The 12,556-nt window shown below is 40.3% G+C and overlaps 1 protein-coding gene across 3 annotated transcripts in view; it reads left to right on the top strand.

Annotated features, from left to right (window-relative positions):
- Positions 1 to 457: 457 nt before the first annotated feature.
- Positions 458 to 12,556, top strand: part of arhgap46a (Rho GTPase activating protein 46a) — a 35,078-nt gene continuing 22,979 nt past the window's right edge. For 2 of the 3 annotated variants that reach the window (XM_037678645.1, XM_037678647.1), the window contains exon 1: positions 458 to 572. In XM_037678645.1, the coding sequence (XP_037534573.1) occupies positions 559 to 572 (14 nt within the window). In that variant the 5' untranslated portion in view covers positions 458 to 558. The remainder of the gene's footprint in view (positions 573 to 12,556) is intronic. The other variant, XM_037678648.1, reaches the window with a different exon arrangement.

Genomic DNA, 12,556 nt, shown 5'->3' on the forward strand with positions numbered 1-12,556 from the left:
TAATAATTTAATAATAAATAAGCAGTCCCGTCAAAGTTTCTCCAGGAACTTTCTAGTTATTTATTTACTCCAACATGCAGCCACCTTGAGCGGCGCAATTCTAGAACAACATTTTTGGTAGTGAAAGTGCTTTTTTACATTGATGATAGACATAAACAATGATTAAACAAAAACAAATGAACAAAAAATTAAACAAACAAAAAACTTGTTAAAAACCGCTTCTTTTTTTTAAAACAGCTATTGTGGCTTCAACATTTTTACTCTGAGGATCTTTTTTTTTTTTTTTTTGTGGTTGTAACGGGCTTCCATACCTCAACTACCTCCTTTTGTTCTGGAGGTATGGCATGAAGAGCGGGGAGGAGCTGGATGGAGAGTTGGAGGGGGGTCGGCTGCAGACCGGGTGACCCCCATCCCGACCCTTGACTCACGTGGAGAGGCGGGGACTCGGTGCGGGACTCACCCGCCCCGGAGCCGCCGCGGCTCTGTCAGAAACTCTCACGGCCGCAGCTTGGAGCACAGCTTCATCTTCTTCTACGTGTCATTTACGATGTGAAGAAGATGGTCGGCTCAAGGTAAGCTCTGACTTCATCCAGGAGCCACACGTTACAAGTTCAGCTCGGTTACATCCAGACCGCTGCCGAGCTGAACCGCGCCATTCACCGAAAACTTAAATTACTATTTGTGTTTGTAGGGCTCTTATTAACGCTTAAAAAGTTGTAAAAGCAACAACAACTTGATGTTTATTAAAGTGAAAGAGTTGAAAGCTGTGATAAAGTCACTGGTTGATATTTACGGCATGTAGCAGATAAACGGCGCTAGCTCGTAGCTTAGCAACAGAATAAATAGGCTAACTTTTAAATAGCACAAGTTTAGCCTCGACACCCGCAGCTGCAGCTCGGCTGGACATAAATCTTTTTTTTTGTTCCGTAGGACACCAGCAGGTCCACAGTTAATGTTTAACTTTGATGTACAGTAATTTGTTGGACTAACTTTTCCTCTTTGCTGTGGTTTAAGAGGCCAGTAACCAAAGGCAAACGTTTTTATTTTGTCTCAACCACTGGTTTGATCTGCCTTCAGACAGATGGGCTTTAAAATCTTTCTTCTGCTGTTTCTGCCCCTATAAACTATTAAAAACTGCTCACATGCCTCCTGTTTTGACAAGACAGAGATAGAATTTCACATTGTGACGCTTTTAAGTTTATTTGTTCACTTAAAACACTTTTTTTTTTTGCATGAAAGTCAGTATTGGGATTTATTTTATAAATTGTACAATTTAATTTAACAATGATAAAGTTATAACAAGTTAGGTTTTGTGATGTTGTGAAATGTCACATCTGAAATGTGTTTTAAATAACTCTCTGCTACTACCACATCAAATTAGATTTTAAATAACTGTAGTTAGTGAGTTATTTCATTTTATTGTCAGCTAATGTCGATTAGCTGTGGCAGCCATCTTGATTTCAATTGACTCCAAAATAAACCTGTTGCAATAAACAATAAGTCAATTAATTAATTAATTGCATGATGAATGAAAATTATCGACCTCATCTTCATTTATCGGCTTTGTTTTTTCGTGTCTCTCTTTCTACTGACCCCTCCCTTTCTCTTTTCTCTTTAAAATCTGTTTTAACCGTCCACAATTGCGTTTTTGGATCGTTAAAAGCGGTTAAGCTGAGAAGCTAAGCTACCAGCTAAGCTAACGGGCCAACCTGGGGGGGGGGGGGGGGATCGCCGTTTCTTCAAAGCGTCTCCCTCCCATTTTTCGTAAAGAGACGCTGCTGGCTCCCTCACTATCCATCCTTCAGTTTAAACAGTCTTATACTGCCATCTGGTGGTCGAGAAAAGGTACTACATGCAAAACAAAATAAGATACAAAAACATTTCTTCTTAAATTTTACAATAATTACTAATTATTGTCAAATTTCAAACAATATTATCGTTTATTGCAATAATTTCTGAGACAATTAATCGCCCAGCAAAATTTGTTATCGTGACAGGCCTACTCCAAAAGGTAACTGGTTGTAGTGTACATTGAATAATAATTTCCTGTTCAGTAGTTTGTGAGATTTTTTTTTTGCTAATAGGCAGACACAAAGACATGGAAAAACATTTTCTGTTCGTAAAATAAAAACCAAAACGATAACATCATTGTCTGCCTTCGCCTTTTGGTGGTGGGCGATAATATTTATAAAGAGCTGGAGTGGGACCTGTTTCTCTTGTTAGTGTAGTTGAACCCCACAGCTCGGGGCCGAGAGCTGAAGTTCTGCAGCTCTCTGAGCTCATCTTACATGTATAGCTTGTGGTGAGTATCCATACCAGCTGACCGCAGCAACTCATGTCACGGTTGCTCCATTTTACATAATCTGACAAACCTCCCCTTGTGTTAGGTGTTGTATACATAGCCTAAAGTTGTTAGTCCAGCATGGCACGCCAACCTAACTTTCTGGGTGTATTAGTTTTGCTCGATCATCCTGTCCCTGCTCTGTATCTGAGAGCAGTGAGTTTCTCTTCTGTCCATTTCTACCCGTCTGCCTTTATGTGTCCAACTCTACGTCACAAACGAGGAATGCAGGATGCATCAAACAGTGATCCATTTGGCGGTACCGCCTCACCAAACATCTCTTGTTAATATGAATAGTTGGGGTCACAATAGGATGTTGTCTCAGTGTTTACACTAATCCCTCGCAGCAGTTGTCAGACATAGGAAGAGAACATCTCACGCTGTGCACTGAACAAAATGACATCAAACTGGATGTTTTTACAAGGACTAAACCAGATGTGTGTCCTGTTAAGGTTTTAGACAACTCTGAGAGATTTCACTCCTACAGAAAAGTTGTAAAATAAGCTTGTAAATGGTTTTAACATATGTCTAAATATCCTTATGTTTTCCAAATGATTCAGCAGTCATGTCCATCTCTCTTGTCCTGTAATCCTGCTCACATCCTTAGGGATCAACGCTCCTGAACTCAACACACCTCTGTCTTTTGACTCAGGCCTTCTGTGGCCCACCGCCATGACTCGATAATGAGGCTAAGGTGATTTGGTCAAACACATTTATCCGCAACCGTAGCCAGTTGACGTGTCTCACCTTCGTCCTCACGAGCGCAGTGGATTGAACCTAATGCTGCACATGCTGGTCATCACTCAGTAGCATTAAAAGGGATAATAACTTGTACGTTCACGTAAGTCGTGTAAATATATGAATCATCTGGTTTAAAAGAGCCAAACAACTTTTACGTAATAGTGGGTAGCTGTCAAAATGTGAATTTAACTAAAAGCCCAGTCACATGCGTGTGGAGGGGGTCCAAACCTATCGCAACCTAAGTCTGTTGTTATTCGGAAAATATTAATCTCTCCCTTCACGTTGATCCCCTGCGATGGCCTCTTAAATCCTCCCCTCAGTCACACGCAGGCCGAGCGTTAACATCTTCACCAGACGGTTCTGCATTTCTAATCCTGGCAGGTTTGCATCCTTACTTCCTCTAGAAGACAGTCCGGATGTTCCTTTCCTGTGTGGCTCCTTGTCCGCCCACTGACCCCCAAACTAACCCTGGGATTAGACTCTGGCCTCGTTTGTCATGTCAGTGGGGGGCATCAATCGGGGGATGGCGATGTCCCTCTCTTTAAATTATCTTACAAACTGCTGCTGTCGAAATTAAGCAGGTCAGACTAACGCCTGCACTCAGAAAGCAGAAGATGATTGTTTGATGTTGATTCATAAAAGTTGCTGAACGTGTGCACTTCCGTTTTAGCCTCTGAAAAATTAAGTAAAAAAAATGTTTGCAGTTAAACTGTTGGATTATTAGCATACCTGCAAACTAGTCGCTTTTCTGGAAAATTGGCCAATTTCAAACTAAAGTATGTCATTTATGTGAATCGTGTAGATCTGAAGAGTTTTGTTGGGGGGTTGGAGGCGTGTCAGGCGCAGCGGATGGCATCATTTCTCTTTAAGAAACAGTGTTCCTCCTCGGTTACTTAGCTTAGGAGGTGCTCATCTCTTAGGGGTTTTGTTGACGGGGAGGAGGGGGAGACACCACCGTCTTGCACGCTAGCTTACCGCTACGTTAATGATGTCAGTTGTTGACCGGCGAGATGGAGTTAGGATGTGTGAAACGGAGCGTGTAGCATCTTGGCTAACGCGTCTGTCGAGATTTTGCCGTAAGATTTGAAAAGTCCACCTGATGGTGTTCTAGAGAACACCTTGAGTCAAAGATGGTGTTTGGGTGAAAGAACACAAGTTTTCTGGAAAGTAAAATAGTTAAAATCTGTGATGGGGAAGGAAGAGTGGAGAGGAAAATAACAGAAGAAGAGAGATGGACGTTATTCCAAGTGGATTGTGACGAAAAGGGGAATAAAAGTTAAGTGCAGAAATTGTGGTGGCACCAAGGTTCGAAGGAACCTGTAAATTATTTTAATTTTAATAATTACATGCAGGTTGACAAAACTGACTAAAATGATTTAATTAGTTTTTTGTCACTTGCTTGGCACAGTGTAATTTGTTGTGAAGGCTGCATGATGCAGGTCATTTTCTGTTATGAGTCTATCATCAGAAAACAGTAAAATGACCACCCCCCACAAATTCACTGCTGGTTGTTATTAAAATGTTGCTTGTTCATTGGATAAAGTTAATATTCTTATTTTTTAAACATGCAGTTCAGTGTCACCATTGCTTATGTCACCATGGCATGTTGTGTTAATAAAACTAAATAAAAAATTAACAAAATAAAAGTCAAGTGCTCCCCTAAAGTCATTGGTTTGTGATAAATCATGTCACAATAATTTCATTATTTTAGCCAGAGGAGTGAGTTTCAAAACAGGATGATGTTTCAATTATTTAGCCTTAAGACAATGAGACACTTCATTCAACCATGGACTAGTTGAATGAAGTGTCTCTAAAATATCCTGATTCATGCTCAATAATTTCAACTTTTTAAAATTATTTTATCTGTCCAGAGGACCTGACTTAATTTTATTGATGTCTCTAAAATAGTTATTGAATGAAGTGTTTACATATGTAGGTAAACGTAGATGTTCAACAGCCTGTTAAAATACATCAGAATGCAAGGCTAGGTTTGTCACCTTTTTTATCCCTTCTGAGTTTGCAGGTATGTATTATGCATATTTATGTCTTTTAATTTTTACTTGGACAAGCGACTCATTGTTTGATTCCTGACAGCTGGTGTACTGGACAGAAAGACCGCTCTGTATGTAGTGAACGCTCTGATCCATTCCTCAGCCTTGCCTTCACATGTTCATTCTTGTCCTGAGTCTTCCCTGACCCCAAAAGACTTCTTCTTTTAGCCCAGGAACGGGGTTGATTTGGTGATAGACAGGAACTTCTGTTGGGTCCGTCGTTGTAGGAGGGGATCTAGTGATGGTGTTAGCAGAGCAGCAAGCAGCTTGGAGGTTTCTGAAGCTGTAGTAGGAGAGGGTATGGTGGCGAGACAAGACTTTGGCTTCCTTTGTCCAGAATTCAGAGTGTTGATTCTCTGTATTTTAGTTTTTAAGGTAACTAAATTGTTTTATTCAATCATCAACACACAAATCTTGTCCAGGACCCAGTGAAGAGGTAGAGGTAGGTAAGTTTTACTTCACATCTTATGGAGAATCACTTTGTTAGAAAGAAGGCTGAACATTTTGGCAACTTGTGAAGATGAATTCACTTAAACCATGTAAAATTGCTTGTTGGACAGCATCATGGGAAGCGCTGGCCTTGCTGAAGGTGGCCCACTGTTCCTGTGGGATCTGGCCTAATTCATTGCCAATAGAGGGAGGGGAAACAGTTTCTAGTTCTGGATTTGGGCAGCTGTTGAAGGAGGTCATCTGGACCTTTTTTACATGTTCCAGGGTCCTCCCCCTCAATGCAGAGCCGATTGGCTGGACTCCCCTCTGTGATGGCAACACAGAAAGGTCTCCTTGAATGGGGTCTGCCTGTTGATCTGACAATAGTCTGCATTGTTCTGTGCTATCACAGTCCATCTCACAGGCTTTGTAATGCATATGGTCATGAGTCCTTAAAGGGACATTCTTCGTCACCTAGGTACCCATTTTTTCCACAGAATGTTTCTGCAAAATGGCTGCAAAGATCAGTTTGGCTTTATGCTGCTTCAGACTGTTCATAAAGCAAAGCTGAAGCCGGCCACGTTCTGCACAGACGTGAGCTTTCAGAAATTGAAAATCAAAAGAGGCATGGAGCAGAACTCTTGACATGGAGTGTCAAATATTACAATTTAACTACGTTTAGCAGTTCTGATTGTGGCTGACTAATATTTAAACTAAATGCAAATTTGCAGTGCTTTATTGTCGATCTTCGCTCTGTAATAAATCTGTTTTATTGTAGTTTAGTTCCGCAACCTGGTTGTTGCACAGACCATATGTCGTCATATTAACCACTGCGTGTCCTTTTCTCATGTTGACCCTTTTGACTCTGTATCTCACTTGGTGGTACAAAGGAGCGTCGGGTGGATGGAACCCCACCTCACCACCTCAGTTCAAGGCATCCAAGTCCTGGCTGGAGGTGTTTTGTAAAAATGCCTCCTGTGTCAGAAAAAGTGATCCAAGGCAGCAGACAATGTGCTTTATTTTTATCAAGGAAGTCAAGGCTTTTACCTGTAATTTAAAATAAGGAATCAGTAATCCCTTTCAATCAGGAATCAATCAGGAATCAATGTTTCAATTTTCTTATCACTGCTGTTTTAATAAACATGTGTTTATGGAAGTTTCTCATGCAATAAAATGTTTGTTCTATTTAGTTTCATTATGCAAAACATTTCAGATGAATTTTCCAGTGCACATTTAGTTTTTTTTTTTGCATTTATTTATACTTTGTGTTCAGTGAAGTTTATATAGAGCGTTATGTGAAACGCAGTGCGAAGTGGTCCATCCAGTTCTTGCAGTTTTGGGTGCGTCGTTGTGGTGACTCATATATGTCAATCTATCTCAGGTGAAACCAGACAATTATAGAAGCTTCACTGGAGCCATGTTTACTCATCTCCACCGAGTGATGACATTTTCCTGATAAGAGGTTACTGCAAGGTTTGCTTGAGTTCACAGATTGGTGCTGGTGTTTTGTTTTGTACTTTCCTGCTTTTACAGATTTATCAGGGAACAAACTGTAACTTATCAGAAGTGCAACACTTTCCCTGTGTGTTTTAACACAATCTTGTTTTAGAGAACCCCACAGTTAACCTGCTTCAGTTCAGTCAGCATCCTTTTCTTTTCATAATAAATGTGGTTGCAGCTCAGGATCTTGTCCATTTTCCATACTAGCCCTGTTTCTCCAAGACAGACTTCTCAAAGTTAAGGCATCATAAAATCGTCTTTTTTTCCTTTCTTGGTAACGTGCCAATATGATGCCTTGGTCCTCTCGCATAAGCAGCTCTAGGATGTCTCACATGTCCAACCGTGAAAGACGACCCCAAACTTGTTTTCACGTGACAAGCAAGGAATGGACATCAACAACTGCAGAAGTTTAGGAGAGGAAGAGGAAAGAGGAGGTGGTTTTGAACGGAAGGGGGATGAGAAAATGTATGGGCCTCTTTGTGGCTTTTTTTTTTTTTGGTCAGTTCTTTGTTTTTATTTTTAATCTGAACAGTTGTAGCAGTAATCTAATAGTCAAAGACCTCTAACAGAGCTGATGGGAATGGATTTTTTAATGTAATTTGCATAGTTTCCATCTGTATAAAAAAGATGGCTGTGTGCAGTGTTAGTTTGCTGTACAAAACACACATTGTTAAAGACCGAACTAGACGAGTTAAAAGAAAAAAAACTTCTGAAGACTGGTATTAACTTTCCTATAAGCTGCTGAGAGGGTGAATAACACTTAGAGAGGGGTTTATTACACCCTAACAGAGCGCAGTCATTGTGTTAGATTGGTGAAAAATCCTACGTTACAGAGTAAAAACCTAAATCACCCCCCACGTCTTTATATTTTGACTTGAGGCTTTTTGTGTTTTGATTTGTAAGTAGTTCTCGAGGCTTTCCTAATATTTTCCAAAACATTTCTTTTGACATTTGTTGCTTTTGCTCTTCTTCTTTTTTTTTTGCTCCATCCTGATGCAACCTGGGTTTGAACCTGCAGCCTCAGTATCACAAGGCCGCAGCACTGATCCCACAGCTCCTAAAGGAACAAATAGGTGAATGAAATGTACTAGTTTTTGTCCTCCCACACCTCACCACCACCACTCCCTCTAACATAAAGCGGGGAGGTGTTAAACAAAAGGCCTAAAGAATGCATGAATGGCAGGTGCAGGACATTTTTCTACCATCTGAAGTATGTGCACTCTGCCCCTCACCACATTTGTTCTGGACACTCGTGGTTAGAGATGTCCCTCATCCCTTGCGTTTTAGCTTTGCTTCTGTAGAAACTGAATTATGTTTGTAAGGAGGACAAGAGTAAAAGTGGCCCCCTCTTTGGATCGAGGCAGTTTTTTCTTTTTACAGTGCGGCGGATGAGTTTACTCTCTGGAGCTGCTCCAGCTCTCGGCATGCAGGGTTTACAGTTACACTTTTGTTAGTCACAGCTACTGGAACCACTGCCCGCCCCCAGTAGTCAGTCCATGTCTCTGCTCTTGTTTTACAATATTTAGATAAGCATGTTGCTTAGCAGCCTTGCTAAATAGACTTTGGATTTATCCATAACCAAATAGAAGTCTTCTTTTTGGCAGATCACTTGTATTTCATTAAAATACAGGCCTCTGCATGCTCTGTGGGGGGAAACAACCAGCAGTTGCAGTATTGCAACATTTGAATTGTTTTTTATCTGTGGCAAAATTCTTGCCTTTATTCTGAGCACTAAATTATTTTTAAGGCAGTATCTGAGCACAAAGGATGTTTTCTGTCTCTAAATAGGAAATAGCAGTTCTGTAAATACAGTGGTGAGGGAGTATCTCTGCACTTGTTGCTGTGCTGTATGATCAGAGTGCTTAAGTTTCTCAGATGAATGAAGAGCCCTGTGTGACATCTCCGCCTGCTTCGCTCCATCAGAGACAGCCAGGAGCTGGTACTCAAAGTTGTCTGTTGTTGGAAAAAGTTTTAGATTACCTTACAAGTAAGTGGTTAACTGGTTTAGCCCATTATTTCACTTTTTTTTTTACGGAGATTTTGGTTGGTAACACTCCCACCAGCCTCAATTTCTGGGGGTGTTGTATCTTCATCACAAATGCCACAGTGGTGCTCAAGCATAAAGCTAGAAATCCGCCATTACATGTTCATCTGATTAAATGCTGGTGCCTCGGTTAAGTCTGAACTTTATTCTCCCAGTGAAAAGTTGTCTCTTTCTCTACTTAGTTTATCTTTTTGTTGAAATCAAACGGCCACATTGCCATTTGGGTTTGTTTGAAATCCAGATCTGGACAATGACACAAGACTGCTTGTTGCCCCATTTCTAGGGAACGCATTGTCCACTCTTCTATGTTTACTGCTACTGGGAAAAGTGCCATTTACACTTTGGCGTTGGCTTCGAACAATGGGGCAGATTCCATGAGCTTTGCTCTGTTGTTTCCCTCTCTGAGAAACTGCACTCAGTGCCAGTTATTTTTGGAGCTGACTGTAAATTTTGTTAGATTAATTTATTTTTCAGTAAGCATCTGGAGCATTTTGATTGTAAGATGATGGTTAGGAAGGTGTGTTGTGTGCTGGTGTGTGCTTTTTTTTTTTTTTAGTTTTGGACTCGTGGGCCCAGCTGTGTCTTTTGTGGTTTTACAATTTGACCAGTTTTTATTTTTAGCCGCTGTAGCAAAAAATAAGTGTTCAAGCGTCTCCTTGACCCAAATGGGAGACAGAGACCCTCTGTGCCATCAGTGTGTTTTATAGCACGCTCTAAAAGAACAAAAGGGACATGAGATTTCTCCCTTTAGTTCCTCTGACTTTGAGGCCTGAAGGCAGTTTTCTGACACAGAACTGTCTGTCACCAGACAAATATTAAACCACGAATGGACACAGCTTTGCTTTCATGATTTTTATGAACTTAAAGATACGTGAAGTTTTTCCCCTACGTAATCTGTACAATTCTCAGCTGCTTTCTTAAGATGACACGAACCTGCAACTTATGTTCTCATACCTACAAGTATATTTTACCGAGTTCCCCAGAGGTGCTACATGCTTCAGTCAAAGGGCCACATGTGTAACGAGTTCATTACAAATGAATCTGAAACATCTTTGGTGAAGTTAAAACTCAGAGTTGGTGCAGACTGCATTCCAGGCCATTTATGAACATTTGCAGCGTGAGGCAGTCATTTGGGGTTCAGGACCATACTTTGTGTCTGCCTCGCAAGGGATGAGATAAGCTAAAAAGACTCGAGTTTATATTTATGTGGTTTTCTGTTCAGAATCACTCACAAAATACAAACTGTGACAAAAACAGTCCTCTACTTTTGAGTTTAGTTCTTTTTTTCAGTCATCTAAATTACTTTAAAGTCTTACAGTCTAGTAAATATAGGCATGAGTAGAAAACTAAAATTATTGTATAAATATTCGAACATCATGAGCTTGGTTTTAGAGAAAAGAACTGTTGTACAGGGCAAGTTCATTCAATCATCACATCAGTTTGTTGAGTCTTTCCAAATGGTGATTTGATCCTGAATGCCAGCCTGTCTTCCATGTGTGTCTGGTCATGTCAACAGAGCCCAGCGGGTCAGCTCTTAGCTCTTACCCATGTTTATTTACCCAGAGGGAGCAGTCCTTTTGCTACTGCTGCTCCTTGTGCTGCACAGGTCGTCAGCGACAGCCTCCCGAGCTGACCTTCAAACCCTTGGTTTCCTGTTAGGCGGATCAGGACACCGCCCGACATGTTGACGTGTGTCACTCCTGTTGACTTTTGTGACACGCAGAAAGGAAAAAAGGGTGCAACGCATAGCTGCCGCTTGATTTATTACTTGTTCATCAAAATGAGACATGGGTTCAGATTTAACATTGCTTCTAGAGAGTTGTGGTGAACACAGCAGTAGTAAATGCAGCATGAAGAATTTCAGTTTCTCAGCGTGCGCATGTAAGTACATGGATATAAATGGACCTTGATTTTTTGTGAGATGTCAGAATATTTACCGGTAAGTCTTTCAAAAGCATCTTGTTTACCGTATACACTTGTGATTTTTAATGGGAGAAGCAAAACATACATCTCTTTTTAACGTATAAATGCCATAACATGCTGAGCCCTCCAAGAGTTTAGGGCTGTTTTTCTGGTGTGACAGAGTAAAACAGATGGCTTCTCAGCAGAGAGCACGGGTCCAAATGGGAAAGCGGTATGTGGAAGGATAATATCTTCTGTTGGTGCTCTATGTTTACCTGACTGCTATATGGAGGTGTGGAGAGCCTGGGACTGCTGCTGGCACCACATAAGTCAGGAAGAGCTTGATACTTGATTAACAGGTTCAGTTATATTACTTGAGCCTTTTCAGTTAAAACCGAGAGCAGCTGTTCCCAGTGAGTTGCAGCCAATAGAATGACAGTGTAAATCTGGCAGAGCTGACTGGCACCACACACTCGTATCTATTTCTGAGCCAGGGGCGCACACAGGGTTGACTTGGCAGGAACACAAGAAACATATATGTGTATTTGGTGGATATTGTATCTTATCCATGCTAAGCTTCTTACCCCTTCTGGTCATCCTATGTATCCTGGACATTAGAATCATCCCACAAACAACATGACTGGGAGGAGAAAAGCTTTTCTCTTCCAAGGAGAAAGTTGGGAAAACATCCAAAGCTCAAACAGGATCTTGTGACATTTCTTACCCACTGGCACTTTCTGTCAAAGATAACGTGATAGACTGATGTGGGATACTAAAAAATAGGATCTTTAAGCGATAACTGTGAGAAAATAAGAAAATGATCAGCAAAAGGACTCCTGGCTGTTTGCCTTTTCCCCTCATGCATTTGTTGACATGTTTAAAGCTTCTGCTGGTGAACTAAATCAAACGAGACAAGCTGAGCCCACTAAACAGTTTCATGACCTGGATATATAGCACCAATAGCTTTATAATTTGATTGATTTATTGTAAAGAAAAAAAACACTTGGGGAAAAAATATAAAGTTTAAAAATTCATGATCGATAATCCAAGTAAAAAATCCAACGAACTTAAGTCAGGTCATCTTTTTTTTTTTTTTTTTTATGTTTTGTTGAGGGACTAAATGTTTCAACGACAAAAAAAAAGAAACCGTCCACAGGACCTAACTTAACTTTGATGAAAAAAATAAGTTGCACTAATGTTGAATTATAGGCCTTTTTTTCACAATTTTTTTAAAAAATTTTATTCCGTTTCTAATTTTGACGTACATCATTTCTTTTTGTTAACTATAATTGACACTGAACGACTTGTGTTTTTCTATTTTCTGCAAAAATATAAAGAGATGTGAAAAAATATAACTGCATACTTTTAATGTTTAAAATGTACGTATTATTGAATACAGTATTTCACTTGTGAATTTTGGGTGTCTAGCATTAGTTTACGAATCAAGAATGCAAAAAAAAAACACTCAACACTTTTACCTGCACATACTTTGAAGTCTTTATGTGAGTTGTGTGTAAGAGGAGTGGCGGTGCAGAGGCTAGAGAAGGT

The sequence above is a fragment of the Nematolebias whitei genome, chromosome 7, assembly GCF_014905685.2.
Source record: "Nematolebias whitei isolate Nwh7 chromosome 7, NemWhi1, whole genome shotgun sequence".
In the NCBI taxonomy this organism is placed as follows: domain Eukaryota; kingdom Metazoa; phylum Chordata; class Actinopteri; order Cyprinodontiformes; family Rivulidae; genus Nematolebias; species Nematolebias whitei.